At 35.9% G+C, this 18,829-nt stretch overlaps 1 protein-coding gene across 16 annotated transcripts in view; it reads right to left on the bottom strand.

Moving 5' to 3' along the window:
• Nucleotides 1–18,829, bottom strand: part of LOC145296741 (tetraspanin-18-like) — a 576,197-nt gene that overhangs the window by 52,648 nt on the left and 504,720 nt on the right. For 9 of the 16 annotated variants that reach the window (XM_080142765.1, XM_080142766.1, XM_080142777.1 and 6 more), the window contains 3 exons: nucleotides 4,603–4,737; nucleotides 3,004–3,204; nucleotides 576–662 (listed from right to left, as the gene is read on the bottom strand). In XM_080142765.1, the coding sequence (XP_079998891.1) occupies nucleotides 576–662; nucleotides 3,004–3,204; nucleotides 4,603–4,737 (423 nt within the window). Of the gene's footprint in view, nucleotides 1–575; nucleotides 663–3,003; nucleotides 3,205–4,602; nucleotides 4,738–6,546; nucleotides 6,805–18,829 lie in introns of those variants that run through there. The other 7 variants (XM_080142767.1, XM_080142771.1, XM_080142762.1 and 4 more) reach the window with 3 other exon arrangements.

The following is an 18,829-nucleotide window of genomic DNA, read 5'->3' as shown; positions in this document are numbered from 1 at the left end:
ATTTGCTTAATCTCACATTTATCGTGGTTGTTGTAGCATGTTTTTTAAGCTGTTTACATAAAGTGGCTTCATGCCTTGTCTGGATAAATTTTTATGAATGAATAAAGAGGTCAGTCCTGAATTCCGTACAAGTTTTTGAGTTTGATAATAATTCCTAAGTTTGAAGGGATGCACCGGAAGAAGTTCGGGGCGTTTTCGGAAACGTGGTGAAACTGACAACCAAGATAAGAATAGCAGTTCAGATAATACATAAGTTATTTTCTTTTTTTTTTTTAATTGAGAAATTGAAGAGAAAAAAATCTGTACTAATAAAATCTTGGAATGACTTTGAGAAAAGGAGAATTCATCCAGGCCGCAAGCATTTTTTTTTCATATTTCCTGGTTATTTTTCTGATTTTTATTTCGTTCGATGAAGAGAAGCAAGCGGTATCAGTGGATCTGGCGTTTTTTTATATTTTTTTTTTAATTTGGAAGAAGTGACGTTCTTTGTTAGTAGAGCAGTCAGTTTGTAGATTTGAGCTACCAACAAACAAATTCCCTGGTCGTGGAAATAGTAAAAAAACGTTCGTACTTACAATTAGACCTACCTGTCGCCTAAAGTAAAAGGCCATACCACAAGAAACGGTCAAGAAGAGAAACATAAATGTTAGGGTCCCACTATACTGAAAGACAGAAAACAAAACCAAAATTAGAAAAAAATAAACAAAAAACAAAACAAGGAACGGGGGGGGGGGAGAGAAAAAAACTGTATACAATAAAACATTCATTTGTATGTACGTTATCACCTGTAAACATCTATTTGAACAAGTGAAGCATGCATGGTTCCCCCGTGAGCGCATAGAAAACGAGGCATAAAAAAAATGACTAAGTTCAGCATTTGCCCCCCCCCCATTTAGCCCCAAAAGTCCCCAGGGGTCGTCAAATCCTGATGAAAATGAACAAACGGTGCAGTTTTTGGCTTTAACATATGTAAATTTGAGTTCTGCACCAAGCAAAAAAAAAAAAAAAAAAAAAAAAGAAAAACAAAGAAATGACTAAGTCTATCATTCCCCCCCTCCATTAAGCCCCAAAAGTCCCCAAGGCCTTAAATTATTTAAATTTGAGTTCAGCACCATGCAAAACTGTTAAATGGACATACACAGAAAATTTTGGACAAATATGGCAAAATAGTCCTAAAAATGGAGTGTTTTTATTAGTCCTAAAAGAGCCCCCGTGCCACACCCAAGAGTTATTGCAAAGTATAGACAAACAAAATTATATAGATGTCAGTTACTTACAACTTTTCAGAAAGTTTTATAAAAATCTAAGGCATCAATTTTTTTTAATAAGCACAAAAGTGACAATTTTAGCCATTTTAACCCAAAAGGAACCCCTAGGGGGCAGCCGGAGTTTTCTCGGAAAATCCGTTCTGTTACTTTTTTTTACTTATATCATGTTTAATGTTTGTGCAAAATTTCAAAAAATTCCAAGGCGTAGTTATTGAGAAAAGTGCGGACAAACGAATTGACGAAGGTGAATTTACAGGTCCACCCTCCTTTTGTTGGAGAAAGCAAAACAGTATTAAAAAAGCTACTCTTTGTATGACACTGTCGTTACATGTTTTAACACAGGCCCCCACGTTACATGCAGAGACAGTTGCAGGGGGAAAGAAAAGGAAAGAAATTTGACTACTTTTTTTTTAGTTGAAATAAATGGCATTTATTTACGGTACTTTCCAAACACCGCATTGCATCTATATAATTATATAACTGGACCGTCCGACCGCCCTTGCTTGCATCTTTGTTATCAAAAACATTGTTGTCATGGAAACCAGCTTGTATTTAATAAAATTCACACTCCTTTGCACAGTCCAAACATATTGAGTACAAACAAACTACGGTCTTTGCTTAACTTGTAAACATAGTTTCAATCATGAAATTATGTTTTAGGTTTAATTCTCGTTGATGAGACTTAAATTTATTTTTTTAGTTTTGAAATCATGACTATATATTGGGTACAATATAATAATGAAATAATCAATAGAGAATTGACTTTAATAATAAATATGAAATCTGCATAAATTAAAATTAAAGCGTATTTTACGACCGGGCAATCCATCCATTTCATTAACCCGTTATTCTTGAGGGTTTTTTCGCCAAGGAAGGGTCAGTTTTTGCGTTGACATTTTCACAAAGTCATCGTCTCGGTTGGATTGACTATGCTTAAGATTTCCGGTCGCGTGATGATGGAGACATCGGCTAAGACGTCACATTTTTTTTCCACGCTCTTTTCTTCCTTTGTGGTACAGGTTCGAGCCCGTCTGCCTGCCTACTAACACGTCTTAAAAAACCAAAAAAAAACCAAAAAAAAAACCCAAAAAAACCCCCACCTCTCTCCATCCAAACTGCCTACCGTTATTCTGTTATTTTGATTTCCTTCCCGCTACTGCAACTTTTTTACCCCCCCCCAAGCTTCCTTACTACACACACCCGGGCAACGCTGGGCACCCCCATTAGTAAATAATAAATAATAATCGGTTTAACGTTTGTTTACATGCTTGCATGTGCCGGACACCTTTTAGAAATTGACTTCCAAACTAACCTATCACTGATCAGATCTTTATTTTACCGCCAGCTCTCTAGTCCATTCTCATTACTTCCTCCGATGTTTTCTTGGGCCTTCCCATGTGATCTAAACCTGCTACCGCAACTGTTTACAATGCATCTACTAGACCAAGAACTCTCACCCAACTTTCAATGTGACCACACCATCAGAGCCTCCTGTTCTGTACACATTCTCATACGCTGCCCAGATTTTAATTCGATTCAAAAATTCATAAACCAATAATCTATCAGTTAAGACATTCTTCTTTGATAACTAAAGTAATAAGTTATAATCCTTATGGATTATATACTAGTAATGACTAGGAGGGAGGGGAGGGTAGGAGAGAGAGAGAGAGAGAGAGAGAGATCCAACAGGTGCTCCTGCTGGTAACATAAGAAATGATGTGTTAGTGTTACTTACAAATCCTAGTACACATTTATCTTCACGCATTGTTCCACAGCAACCACAGAATGCTAGTAGAGCAATTGTGCCACCTGCTCCTATCAAAAGGTAAGTGGCCACCTCAAACCATTCTTCTCCGACCACCACAGATACTTCTCGCGCGCTGTATTCCGTAACCAAGTACCAAATCCCGACTGCCAAGGCCGTACAGCCCAATACCTGAAAGAAAACAACACAAAACCAAAATGAAAATTACGATTTTAAATCTGGCTGAAGAAAATTAGGATGGGTTCTTCATTTGAACGGATGTGAAGGTTTACGGAAAATTCTATGCTTATTCATTTAGGAGAATTATTTTTCTTTGCAACGTGGTTTGATTGTTTTGTTTTACGGCATATCAACCTTTTTCAGGTTATTTAATGCTGAATCACTTTAAAAAAAAAAAAAAGTTTTTGTTTCAAGCTCTTCACATCTTCAAATATTTGTGACGTGAGGTCCGTTATTTTGTTTGACAGCATAACCAACCGTTTTTTTTTTTTTGGGGGGGGGGCTGTTAAAAAAAAAAAAATTCGGTAATTTTGGAAAAAAAAGTTTTATGCTTCAAGTTCACATCTTCAAATATTTATTCATCATTTTTAGTTTGGTTGCCTTATTTTAAGGCATATTAACCCCCTTTTCCGGGTTCAGTCATTTTGGTAAAAGTTTTTATGCTTAGAGTTCTTTATATTTTCCTTTCAGGTATTTATTTATATAGTTTGGTTTGATTGTTTTATAGAAATTTTTGGTTTTGCAGAATATGATTGCGTTTTGCAAAGAGAAAGGAACAAAAAAAGCCCCAATAACAGTTATGTTTGGTGCATTTAAGTCAGGAAGTGTCTGACGACTTCATTACCAAGAAACGTTACCTCTGGACCACTTATATATATATATATATATAGCAAGACTCGTCGTTTGTTTGTAAACAAGCTCGCAGTTCGAGTATTGTAAAAGCGATGGGCAAATGTTTATTTAATAAACATTTGATAAGATGTTTACGTGCACCGGTCCATGGTCCAGTGGTTAAAACTGACGGCTATCAACGCGATGGTGGTAGGTTCAATCCACAGCTTGGGAAAGGTGATTGTCTAGCTGCACTGAGGAGTTGTGATACAATGGAACAGTAGTGTATGTGGATGACATTATATATATATATATATATATATATATATATATATATATATATATGCATACACACACACACACACACACACGAGAAAAGTTATTTTTTAGCATTAATGGCCATTTATAAAATGTAAATCACATAGAAGTACCCATTTGTTGGTGAATATTGTGGAAACTTTAAAATTGGCACCAAATGACACAAGATGCCAGTTCCACCTCGCACATTAAAAAAAGGAGTGCAAAGGAAAAATACCAAATAGCTTTACAGGCTTGCCATACACCAAGTAACCTTACACAAAACAATTTAATTCTTGGAGGACTCGTTAAAACTATAGTTCTTTCTAGTTCATATGATAGATTTCGTGATTAAATACGATACTCCTTCGATCGCAAGTTTACTCGATAATTTCCACTTTTGATAGACTTGGAAAACAAAAACACATCCTTGATACTCACCAATATGAAAACATTATAACAGTGAAGAACTCCTCGTAAACAATTCGTACACCGATCTCTATCGTCCGTTTGACGTATGCGCGTTCTAGATTCGTCCATGTGATTCTCCGTTGACGTCTTCCGCTTCTTCAGCGACTGAAAAATAAAGAAAACGATGCAAGCTATTAAGAATAATCTCAAAATTGGACAACAATTCAACACACGTGGCACACATACCTTCTAGACGTATGAACCCAAAAGTTTGCATTTATCGCACTATTATCCAACCAGCTCACCATTTTCTTTTTAAGTGATAATGCAGTCTTTTAAAATACTGTTTGTATGTTTTGGAAATATATATATAGCAATTCATTTATATAGAATAAAGGCGCGACCATTGGCTGAAATAAGTGGGTTTGTAAATAAAGAATCTGGTTGTCCGACTAGCAAACTAGTCACCACGTGAATATATATATATATATATATATATATATATATATATATATATATATATATATATATATATATATATATATAAAAGCGCAATAACAAATTTCATGCAATAGCATGATAAATCCTCACGAGGAGGAAACGCAGAAAATTCTGTATAGCTTAGTTGTTATGTATATTTTCATAACTTATTACCTTGATCTACTTACGTATTGAGCACTAATGTCAACACTGAAAATAGATACATGAAAATTATATTATCCAATTTAGGTAAAACAAAATAACCGTAAGTCGCTACAATAAATCCATTTCAGTCTAAAAATACATCGTCAGGCGACAATCGATGTCTTTAGACTGAAACAGTATATTTATAGTAGCGACTTATGGTACTTTTGTTTAATATTCTGTTTTTTTTATTGAGCAGTATCAACAACATCGTTGAAATTCAGTGGGTTTTACTTTTGGATATTTTAAACCTGGAATATATACATATATATATATATATATATATATATATATATGTCTGTGTGTGTATGTGTTTGTGTGTGTGTATATATATATGTGTGTGTTTGTGTGTGTGTGTATATATATATGTGGGGGGGAAGACAAATGCAGATATAATAGTAGAGATATTGTTGTCAAATCAAATCCATAAAAATCAAATTTAAGTGTGCCATTTAATAATTTGATTGTTTGTTTACATATGAAACGTGAGATTACTGAAAATAAAGTCCGTAGATGACGTACATGTTTTTTTTTAGTTAATAAAAAAAAAATTAACAAAAGAACAAACAAAATCAGTTGCTTAACTCTATTTCAATTAAGAGGCTATTCTAAAGTTAAACTGTATTCTTTAAACAGAATGAAGAGGAGGTAGTTTATACATACATATATACACAGTATTTTTTGTATCTTTATTGATTTTGTTTTTATCTTCCTCTAGAGTAGAACCCCGGGATGTGGTGGCCCTAGGATACGCTTTTTTTTTCAGGTTATTATGTGGAATACGATGTCTTTCCAGCCCCTGGTTACGGTATTTTCCCCGATTTACGGTGTTATTTATAATTTTATTTAATTATATACATGTGTATTATATATTGTACTGTATTTTGTTACTATTTTTTAATGTTGTATCCCAGGGTTCTTCTGTATTTTTTTTAATACATTTATCCTTATATAGTTTCTCTTCTGATGAGAAGCATTAAGCTTCACAATATCATTGTCTAAAGAGTTTTCTTCATAGTTCACATGTCAATTATTTTTATATTATTTGTTCCACTCATCCGTGTAGACCTTTCTGTATCTTGATATCTTATTGTATATTAATTATTATTCTTATCGATCAGACGCACTAATATATAAGCCGACTGGCATTGCCCGATCAAAAAAGATGCTTAGCATCAAAAAGTAAAGCCTTGGAGGACGGATTTATTAGAACTCTTCTCGTGGTTGAAGGTTCAATCTTTAGAAAGGGCGATACAAAGAATGTAGTCGTGAATTACTTAAGATGCTTACCTGGTAATGGCTGATGGAACGAGCGCATGATACCCCATGAATTAAATAAAAATTTCCGTTCGAAATTCCATGCAGATTTTATAGTTCGACAAGATACACCTGCAGAAGGTCGGGGGTTACATTGGCCGAAACGTTTGCGCAAACAACACTAAGATGAGAACAGTGGGCTGAATAATCCACATGCAAAAATTCTATCATTTTGTAATCCGGGCGACGGTGGTTAGGTCTTGCAGTAAACAAAGTAACTTGAGACTAGTTATTTCTAAGTTTTTTTCACGATTGTTTATTATAGCGGAACTATTGCCGGGTCAGCAAGGTCGCCTTGTAACGATGGGTGCGTAGTTGCTATCGTTGCATGAAATAATGAGGTACTTAGAAAACAGACATTTGCCTCGTTCGCAAGGAAAATCTGGTAACTGTATCTGTTTTTAAACACTACTGGTTCAATTACTAAAACCAAAGACTCCAAGGATAAGGGTTAGTGTGGTTTTCGCAATACCATGAAACTTAATTCGTTAGACGATATGACATTTTTTTTTCAATAGTAATTTCGTCACATATTTAAAAACATTTCGTAAGGGAGTACTGTTGCCACATATGGGCAGGAGCTGCTAGAAAAGACTTGTCCTGCCTTGATAGGGTTCAAAATAGACTTCGTGGCCTGGTGGGAGATGTCCTTTTTTCTTCGCTGCAACCTCTGTCTCACAGAAGAGATGTTACGAGTTTGCTTTATCGTTATTTTCATGGAAAGTGTTCGACTGAGCTTCAATCTATGGTCCCCCCTCGCCAAACTTTCACAAGAAACACTAGACTAGCTGAAAACATTATCAATAATTTTCCCCACTCTTTATCTGTACCTAAACCTAAACATAGATTCCATGATCAAAGCTTCTTTCTTAGAACTGCACGCCTGTGGAATTGTGTTCTGCTTTCCAGATTTCTATAATATGGTTGTCTTCAAGTCCAACGTGAACAAATTTCTGATGAGCCGTTCCACTTATGTTAACAAATTTACCGAACTTCCATTACTATCAATTACTATATTGTCCTTTTGACTACTCTACACTCTTTAACCCTTATCCTTGAGTGGCCTATCGGCCTTGATAAGTGGTGACGTTTATGTAAAAAAAAAATAAAAGGTTAATTTGAAAATATTTTAAAACCATAACCGTTATGAAATATTTTATTAAAATGGTTAAACTCATGTTAATTTTTTTCCAAGATATTTCGTGTAATACCTCTTTTTCAAGAGAAGACTTATTTGTTTCCCTATTTTTTCTTTGAATTTTTTTTTTTTGACTTGGGAATCACCACTTTTTTACGGGGGCAGGTCAACAAAAACTTGTTTACATTTGATTTGAAGGCTACTATGTTAAAGATATCCAACTGGAAAACAAGCGAGCAGAACAGTGTTCCACAGGCGGGAAGTCCTGGGAAAGAATCTGTGTTCATGGAATTTGCATTTAAATTTAGACACAGATAGAGAGTGGGAGAAATCAAAGGCCACTCGGGAATAAGTGTTAAAGTGGTAGTGTAGTAATCGCCAATGGTGTCAGTTTGGTAGAATTTGACTATGAGGACGGCTCAACAAGAACTTGTTTACATTGGATTTGAAGGTTACCATGTTGTATTCAACCGGGAAGCAGGCTAGCGGAACAGTGTTACTGGTGGTATTAACACTTAGGAGTCAGCCCCTCATGGAGAGAGAAAGGATATATCCGGTCTTGCTGATGGCCGTTGTAAGACGGAATTTGATGCATGCTTCTGGGTTAACCTTTACTCCTGATCTGAAGTGGAACACTTACATCAAATCCGTTGCCAAGGCTGCTGGAAAAATTATGGGATCTTTCTACTGCTCCAGTAGATATCTCACTGCTGATGCAATTCTCTACCTGTATAAAAGCGAAATACGTTTAATGATGGAGTACTCTTGCCACATCTGGGCAGGAGCTGCTAGAAGCAGCTTATTCTGCCTTGACAGAGTTTAAAATAGACTTCGTAGCTTAGTAGATGATGCCCTTTGCTCTTCCCTGCAACCTCTTTTGTACAGAAGAAACGTTGCGAGCCTGTCTCTGCTTTATCGTTATTCTCATGGCAAGTGCTCGTCTGAGCTCCAATCTATGGTACTCCCCTAGCCTGACTTTAATGAAAACCACTCGTCCAGCTTAAACCTCACTATATAATTTTCCTCACCCTTTATCTGTGCCTAAACCTAAATATAGATTTCATGAACAAAGTTTCTTTCTTAGAACTGCATGCTTGTGGAACTGTTCCGTTTTCCAACTGACTACAAGAGCCATCCCCTTAAGTAATTCAATTTACCAAATTTCTACTACTTACGACTACATTTTCCCATTGACTTTTGTATATTCATTTACCCTTATCCTCGAGTGGCCTCTGGGTTTTGACAAGTTGTAACTCCTTTGTAAAAAAACAAAAAACAAAAAAAAACCCCAAAAAACTGAAGCCACTTGACGTATGAAGATAAAAAAAAACTACTTAAAGATCAAAAAAACAATAATTCACGATCATTAGAGACATGGGTGACGTCACAGCTTAAAGAGAAGTCACACGTGGCGGAAGAATAAGGAATAAAGATTTGTTTTTCTTCAAACTTGAAACAGCGAGTTGAATTTCTTTCTATACCTTATCTGTCTCCTTTGCGACCGAGTCTACAACACATCAGGTTCCTACAGGTTAACGCATGTGTAAACATTTGTACTACGTTACAAGACGAGAAAATTCAGAATCAGCAAACAACTCTCCCCCCTTTGTCAGAAAGAGAATGTGAGGTCTCAAATACAAAATAAGAGTTATGAAAGGAAACTCAAAGGGATCAACTATCTACGTTTATTGTTTATTTACATTTGACTTGAAAATAACTATGTGGTAGCTTATAGAAAAACATTTTCATGATTACGTGTTCCACAAGTGTAAGTTCTTGAAACACTGTTCCGTTTGATTTTAGGTGCCTAGAGAAAGAACGGAAAGTTCTTTGTAATGTTGATAGCAAGACTAGTTTATAGCTGAAAAGGGTGGAAATGCCGATAAATCACGGAAAGACAAGCAATAGGTTTTGTGAGGGGAGTTTCCCTTCGAACATGACTGACGGAACAATTTACACCGATCCTGAAATGTCAAATGTCAAGCTCCAACCACTGTCTCCTGACCGCAATGTTGCATCCCTGCAATTATTGTGCAAAGACTAATACAATCTGCTCTGCCCAGCCTGTAGTACTGGTAGCCTTTGACTTTACCCACAACTAACCCGGCAAGTAGCAAAATCCCACGCCTTCACTGCAGGGGATCCTTTGATGGTGAAGAGCCTTTTACGCTGAAAGTATCTTTCCTCAAATAGCTAGACTCTGGGATTTTCTCCCTCTATCCTGCTTCCTTGACTGTACTAAATTTTAAGTGCAATGTGAACGGACATCTCGCTGCTCAACTCCCTACTTAGAGAGTCCGTGTAGACATGGTTCTTAATTCACAGTAGCCCCTTATGCCTCAGGAGCAATTTGCCTTGTTTGGGGCGAATATGAGTTAACACAAAAAATGATCATGGAGACTTTCTAAACATTGCCATTGAAGACTGAAGACCCTTAATTACCAAACTTTGAAATTGAGCCCTTTGTAGATGGCTGTTTCAGCTTGAGTATATAAAAAATAGTTTTCAACTAAGTGACATGAGAAAAATGATTACACCAAAACCGGAATAAAATAAGTAAGTCAAGCAGAAGAAAATATTTTAATTTTGTGTTTAGTTTGCAAAATTAAAAAAATGTATATACATTTTCTTGGCACATTTCGTCAATGATTGCGCTAAGGAGTGACTGGTCTCCAGTTTCTTTTTATTACCTTCATAATGACTCCACCTCATCAAGTTATATTCAACTTTCATGCTGAAGATTTTATGCCGACAATAACGTTTAGCCTAATAAACAGTCACATTATGAAATCTTTCGCATTTCCTAGCGATCTGAACTGGTTTCCAGTGCAAATTTTGAATTAGTCCCGGTACTTCCCTTGCGGAATATTGCTTCCCTAACAGCCGGAAAAATAGCCTCTGTTGTAGCAGTATACAAGAATTCTGGTGAAAAAAAAAACAAGTACCCCCCCCCCAAAAAAAAAAACACACTAGTTTCCTTATCCTCTTGGCTAAAATTTTTGAGTCATGAATCAATCAAGCATTAGTCCACCACTCCATAAGCTAATCTTCTCTAGGGCAGACAGTATGGGTTTAAACAATACTGTTCTGTTGCCGATATTTTAATGGTCATCTCTGATCACATATACAGATAAGTCCAGGAAATGCAAAAGCCCCTGATATTACTAAAGCCTTTGACAAATTCTGGCATGAAGATTGAATGAAAAAAAATATATATAGTATTAGCAGGACCTGTGGAAATTCCACAGGGGACTCATTCATATGTAATATATTGATGTTGGCATTCTGTAGATGTTCAGCGTAAATGGAGACGCTCTGATATTATTGTAGCTCTTTTGTTAAAACTGCAAAAGTATTTATCTAATCTAGCAGGGATGCCCGGCAAAGCCCGGTCATAAAGTACGCTTAAATATGATATTTTAATTCTTACAGATTTCGGATATATTATTATAGAGTTAATGTTCTATCGATTTTTATATATTATAAAGTTGCGATTTCAAAATAAAAAATATATCCATATGACTTTGGTCGAAACCGAAACGAAAACTTATGAATTCTTGGTAAAATTATTTATTACAAGAAATAGGACACAACAATTAAGTGACAATCACACGAATGTAAGCGTGACACACAAAAATAATACACACGGTATCCTGTTTATATATAGATTATTGTACGAATGATGAAGACGATTAGATCTTTCTTAGACAAGAGAAAAAATCAGGTTGTCTTTGATAGATGTACATCTAAACAGTATTAATGCTAGTGCTTCAAGAATCGATCCTTGGATCACTGTTATTCTTGATGTTAATAAACGACCTCCCTGATAACAGTGTCAGAGATGGGTATATTTGTCGACAATACAACACTAATGAAGGAAAAACAGATGTACATATATCCAAGGTAATGAGAAAATCCTTTGAAAAGGGTCCCAGTGTGTAGTGAAAGAGGACCGTAAATGGATAACATTTGAATGCTACTAAGACTAAGCTGCTTTAAAAATTACAAGAAGCCCCCCCCGCAACCATCAATAGCCATAAATAATAACACCCTACCCGAAAGTTCTTCCTTCAAACTCTTTGGCTTGACATTCATATGCAACATGAACAAGTATATTAAGGATATTGTAAATGCTACTGCGAGAAAGGTGGTTTCGCTCCATCGTGCTAGAAGATTACTTACACCTGAGGGTGTCCTGTAACTCTACAAAGCCACCACTTGCCTAAACATGGAGTATTCCCATATCTGGCCTGATGCATCTACTACTAGTCTCTCTCTATCTCTGACATTGTCTAAAATAGGCACAGCCAAAACGGAAGGAGGGAGTAAATATTTTTTGAGGGAATCGCTTTAAAAATCTATTAAAGAGTAATTATCCAATCAATACGAAATTTTCATCAATTATTAAATAGAGAATGAACTTTATAATGGTGTACGTTTTTTTTCTTTTTTCATAATCGAGATATATATATATCTTGCCTACAAAACCCCTTTTTATTTGTGGTTAAAAATATGCTTCAAATAATCAGCCGAAACTGAACAAAATATATTGCATTGGGGGTGAGGATTGTAGATAAAACTGCGCATGTATCAGATTTTAAAGGTTGAAATTCATTGAATATGTTAATTATTCTTGTAGATAAGCAGAAAAAATATGTTTTCATTATTTTTACTTGTAAATCTTTGAAAAATAAATGAATTTTCTTTTAGTGAGCCAATATTGCTAATATACTATTGAATAGGAAATGCTTTGAAGAATCGATATCAAAAAGAAAAACAAATCAATAACTGTGCATTTTGCGAAAAATACGATAATTTCTTTCAGCAATTTGTCGTTACGTGATATTTCCTCACCTATGGTAGACCCTAAAAGCCTACGAACAGCTGTCTCTATTTACAAGCATTTATTTTCCGCTTTTCCTTTTTGCTCGGATTGCGTTTGACTTAGTTTAAAGTGTGTAGTACTTGCATCTACCACACTCTCGTCCAGAACACGAGGTCCTGATGGCAAGACAGGGTCAAGATGACTAAGCATGATACTAGGTGCAGGAGTTGTCTCCAACACATATGGCGCCAAGGATTCCCAAAATGGTCACCCATCTGGTATTGGCCAGCCTCATCGTTGCTTAACTTCTGGGATTATGTAGGCAACAAATATGTATCGCTTATGAAAAAAGAATTAAATTCGTATAAAGTTGATTCTTCACTTAATCGTCAAAACAAATATTAAATACATGGAAATTTACAGGACTAAAGGACTTCATTTATTCATGTAAAGACTACCGTAGTTTCTACCCAACTCATTAAATTTTAGATTTTTTAAATTTCTTCAGGCGAAATCTATAGTGAGATAAAGGATAAAATTATTTGAAATTCGTGTACTTATGTTATATTTTTGCATATTCTCATAGCAAATCATCCTAAATCTTATTTAGACAAAAAAAAAAAAAAAAAAAAAAGAATTCAAAAACCTTTTAAAAAATGGGTCATCTATCGAGACAAACATGGCGGTGAATGGTGTCTTTTTTTTTTTTTTTTTTTTTTTTTTTGAAAATTTAAAATTCTATTTAAAATAGAAAAAGTTTTATTATTCTGCTTTTCATATGCTAAAATTCAGGTTTTTATTTTTCTGGAAAAAAAAAAAAAAGTTGCTCAAGATTAATGGATTTTAATTCGTAAAGAAATTTTTGGGGGCCGTGCCTAGTCTAAAAAAATCTCCAATCTATTATGCCCAGCACTGTCATCTAAGCTCCAACCCCTTTTTCATCGACACAATGCTACGTCGCTGTGTCGGTTTTACAAGTATTTTAATGAAATACGCTCCAATGAACTCTTTAAACTAGTACCTTCTCGACGTACATACAAACAGCAAAATCTCACCTTTTTACTGTAGAGGTCACTAGATGCTGTAAAGCCTCTTACTCTAATAGTCCCTTCCTTTGGACTGGTATACTTTGGAATTTCCTCCATAGTCTGCTTCTATGACTGCACTGATATGGAAGTTTAAATGTATCTGCCCTAAACATGATCCTATATTACGTTTCTGAATTTTTTAGATGAGGATTGGTTATTTGTATTATTTGGATCCATCGGACTACTGTTCTCATCTGGCATGTGATTTTCACAACGTTTTGATCGATGTAAACTGACCTTCAGGTGTATCTTGTCGAACTCAGGAATATTTCTGTCAAACTTGGGAATTTGGATGGAATTTCGAGCAGAACCTTTTATTTACTTTAAGGGGTTGGCATGCTCTCATTTCGTCAGCCATGACTGGATATAGGTCCTATTCGTAATCGTATTTTTTGGCCGGCCACGTCAAGGACTTGTGGCACAGTAGTTAGAATACATGGAAAAATGAATTGTAAAAAGTGATATTCTCCTGAAGGTTGAAGGTTCAATCCGCAGTGAAAAAAAAAATTTTTTTTTTCCAAACTAAAATCAAGAAAATTTAAATAAAATAAATTTACTTTTTGTGTCACTCCTCTGATGAGGGAACGTATGTGGACCTTGGTGCAATTCAACACCGTAGCTAGTATTTTGTGTTATTTGGCATTTAAGTTTATTTTGTTGAGTTTTTTTCTTAATTATATTATGCGTTATATTTATTATTGCCGCATCATTGTTCCATAAAATATTGGAAATTTCTGAAATTTATATGGCCTACATCGTTAAAAAAAACAAAATAAAAAAAAAACATTTAAAATTCTGGAAAAACATGTCATTTCACTTTTAGATGTGGTTTAGTTTGGTTGTTTTGCTTTACGGCATATGCATAATTTTAGAGTTATTTAATGCCAAATACCGTCATTTTGGCAAAACGCTTTTATGCTTTCTAATATTTGTTCACGGCGTTTGGTTTGGTTTATTTGTAGAGGAAAATTGTTGTTAGTGCTTTTGATTTTGGGGGACACGATTGAATTTGGCAAAGGGGAAAACAATATCAAACTTGGTGCATTTTAGGTCAGAAAGATAGCCTGATCCGGTAGCACCAGTTTTTCAAATTTGAAAGACAACCCTGAATTCCATGATAAACAAGGCCGATAGCCATTAGTCGCGTGCTCTCATATAATGAATGAATACGTGAATGTAGGATTGACAAATAAACTAAAATGACCGAAAAATGGGCTGAAATGACTTAAATAAAAAGTAAATGACTTAGAATGATTTTAATGAACTTAAGGATGAATTGAATGACCTTAAGAATGACTTGAATGCTTAAAAAATAACTGGAATCCTTCAAAAACAACTTGAATGATCTGGAGAATGACTTGAATGGCTTTGAGACTTGTTGTAAAGTGGGTGATCATTTTACATCAAATTGATACAAAAAAGTGATCCCCCACTTTATATCACAAAAATTATTTGATTTAAGGAATTTGAAACGTTATTTTTATATTCAGGAACCCCGAAAACCAATAAAGTGGTATAATAAACATAAAAAGAAATAAAAAGTACATGTGTTATGGACCGACCGACTGAGTGACTTATAGAGTTGCTTGCACACGACTAAAAAAACTATTCTGTGGTATGCATTTAAAAAAAACTAGTCTGTCAGTCGGTCGGTTCGTAACACATTTACTTATTAAATCATGGGACAAAAATGTTACTCCATACCTCTTGCTTAAAAAAAAAATAAATAAAATGTAAATGTGTTACAGACCGACCGATGGAGTGACTTGCATGCGACTAAAAATGCCTTAGCATGGAAGGGTTTCTCCTTTCATTGCCAAGGAAAATTTACAAATGTAAGTGCAGCATCTTGGCCAAAAGGTCAAGAAAGGGGTATTTATTTGCTCCCTCACCGATCAAATTAGGCACAAGGCCGATTTTTAATGTGAGGAGTGAAGGGGAAATGGGGACAAACTCCCCGGGGAGTAGGGGAGCTGGATAGTGACAATTGGTATGAAGAGTTGCCCCTACATTGACCAAGGTCTTACATGTGGGATTTCCCCCACATATGGTCTTTGCTTGCAGTATCTGCCGGAACAGATACTATACTTTGGCCAAGAAAACCTTAAAAAGCTAAAAACAGCATCTATTAACAACAGACCTTTGATCTTAACCAAAAAGGCCAAGCACAAAAGTGTTACGGACAGACCGACCGAAAAAAAAAGAAGAAAAAAAGAGGAGCAAATAATGAAAATTTGCCATATTTTATCAAAACATCTTTAAAGCTATTTTTGCCACTTGTGTGTATAGGTTTAGAGAATTTTTTTCTTCATTTTTGAAGAATAACATTTGACACAAGGGGAGATAATTCAAAAAGTTGTTAGTTTCGCATAACTTATTGGCAAAAGAAAAACAAACATTGAATTAACACAATATAAAACATTATCTAAACAGTCAATTAAATATTTTTAAAAGTTTTTATAAAATTAGAGTTTCGAAATAAGAACAGATATTACGAGGGGCATGCAATAAGTAATGCCCCTGACCCACTTCCAGTTGTCTGATCTATTTGAAATTTTGCATGTGCAACGATTTATATCTCTACGGGTTTTGTGGCAAATTACAGCTCTGAACTAACCGTGGTTTCTGTTTTACAGGTGTTTGAACTGAGTCAGGTGTGAAATGGAGCCTGTTGAATGTCGAGCAGTGATCCAGTTTTTGTATTTGAAAGGGCCACACCACAGGAGACTTTTGATGAAATGAAAGAAACTTATGGTGATAATGCCCCATCATATGATCTTGTAAAACGCTGGCATCGTGAATTCAAACATGGCCGGAAGTCTGTGGAAACCGCTGCCAGACCTGGTTGCCCCCCCCTATTCTGCCATTGATGAGGCATTTGTCCGTAAAGTTGAGGCTGCCATTTTGGAAGATCGGCGCATTACTATTCGCCCAAATAGCCCAAGTACATGGTCTGTGGAAACTATCATTCATGAGCATTTGCATATGCATAAGGTGTCTGCCAGATAGATTCCCAGGTTGCTCACCATTCCAGAAGCGAAAACGCGTCGAGTGCTTGAGGATGAATTTGGAGATGTGTCAAGGAGAGGAGTCAAAGTTTTTCAAAAGACTGATTACACAGGATGAAACCTGGGTCCATCACTATGATCCAGAGACCAAAGCCCAGTCAATGTAGTGGAAGCACTTGGATTCACCACCTCCAAAGAAGGCAAGTGTGCAGACCTCCGCTGGCAAGGTCATGCTCACAGTCTTCTGGGACCAGGATGGAGTAGTGATGACAGATTTACTGGCAAAAGGTACCACAATTACAGGAGCCTATTATGCTTCACTTTTGAGGAAATTAAGGGAAGCTATAAAAATCAAGAGGCAGGGCAAGATCAGCAAAGGTACTCTCCTCCTGCAAGACAACGCTCCGGTCCACAACTCGCATGTCGCCAGATCAGAAGTACGGGTGTGTGGTTATGAAATCCTTTCCCATCCTCCCTACTCTCCTGACCTTGCACCCTCTGACTTTCACCTCTTTCCAGCCATGAAGTTGATTTTGAGAGAAAAGCGTTTCACAGATGATGCAGCCTTGATTTCTGAAGTCACGTCGTGGTTGGAGGACCAACCTGGGGTGTTCTACAAAAACGATCTCCAGAGCTGCATCAAACGATGGGAGAAATGCATAACTTTGAGTGGTTCCTATGTAGAGAAAGACGAATAACTGTGCCAAGTTTCGTTGCTCTACTGCTATGGGAAGTGGGTCAGGGGCATTACTTATTGCACGCCCCTCGTATTGTATTTTTTTTTTTTTTAAGTTTCTAAGATATTTTAAGAACGTATTGAATTGTCCTTGTTCCGGGTGAAATTCTTCAAAAGGGGGGGGAAGGAAAAAGTCTTCTAAACCTAAATGAACACATGCCCTATATTTTCTCAGAGATTTTTCGCTATTGTCCCCCACACACGACCGTTATTGCTAAATGTTCACCCATTCAATTCTGACGAGCCTTAAGGTCGTTTAACTTCGGTAATCAAATGAACACCGATGTGTCAACGCGACTGTTTATGACTGGAAGACAGAATTCCGTTTTCGAAAATGGGGCGAGTGTTCAGTTTCAGAAAAAATTAAAATGGGGGCATCGCGACTAAAGCAAAAAATAGGTCGCGAATCATTGCTCGCGATTGGCCATCACCAGTTCCGCGTAAAAATGCCAAAAATTATATACAATAAATAATAATAAAAAAAAAAAAACCGCCCCAGCGTCATTGTCAACTACAGTTTATTTACCTACTTAAAAGAAAAATCATTCACCCAAGTTGTCAGCGGTAGCCATTTTATGTGTGAGAAAGTGGAGATGTTTATCGGGTCTAGTTTGAAGGAAGGGACGAAAAGAAGCAACAGTAAAAAGAATGCCAGACTCTTGTAGACGAAAAAAAAAAAAAAAAAAAAATCCGTAGACGCATTAATTCAAACTTTTACGCTTAGCGATCAAAATGCTATTTGAAACCGGGGCGCGACAGACGAAACAAGTGTGACAAACTAAAAAAAAACAAAAAACAAAAAACAAACAGCAAACAAAACAACAAACAAAACAAAAAACAAAAACAAACAAAACAAAAAACAAACAAAACAAAACACTTGTCAATCCAAACTAATCGTTTCGGCACATATTCTAACTATTTCAATCTCTTGTAACCACCACCGCAAAAACATTCATGCCAAGAAATCGTCTAGCTAAACCGTTAGAAAAAAAAAAAAAAACTAGACATTTAGTTCATTAAAAACAGGCAAAAGTCATAGCACGTTGTCTTAAAAAATGCTTTAGGTCAAACTGATGGTTGAAAATGGTTAAATTTGTGTTGATTTTGCATTAAAATACTAATCCCATTTATCCCTAACAGTGCCTTGAACGGATACCATAATACTTAGTTCGCTGCATCTTATAACAAAGATCTAAGCGGAACGAACGGACAGACTAAGTGAAATAGATTCTCCTGTCTTTATATTATAAAGACAAAATTAAACGAGCTTCTACAGACAAAGTTTTTACGAACTGTGGAACACAATACAACTAAGCTACTTTCCCATTGATTACAACAGTCGTTTTCAAATCCGATGTTAACAATTCCGGTCAAGATGATAAAAATTCTGACGATTTCATCCATCGTTTCTCATCTCCGAACAGACAATCGCAGTGACCTTTATCCTCGAGTGGACTTTCG

The sequence above is a fragment of the Euprymna scolopes genome, chromosome 17 (assembly GCF_053919585.1).
Source record: "Euprymna scolopes isolate OS-2025 chromosome 17, ASM5391958v1, whole genome shotgun sequence".
NCBI classification, from domain to species: Eukaryota; Metazoa; Mollusca; class Cephalopoda; order Sepiida; family Sepiolidae; genus Euprymna; species Euprymna scolopes.
Note: the sequence above shows the minus strand (reverse complement) of the source record. Positions and strands in the feature narration are given on the sequence as shown.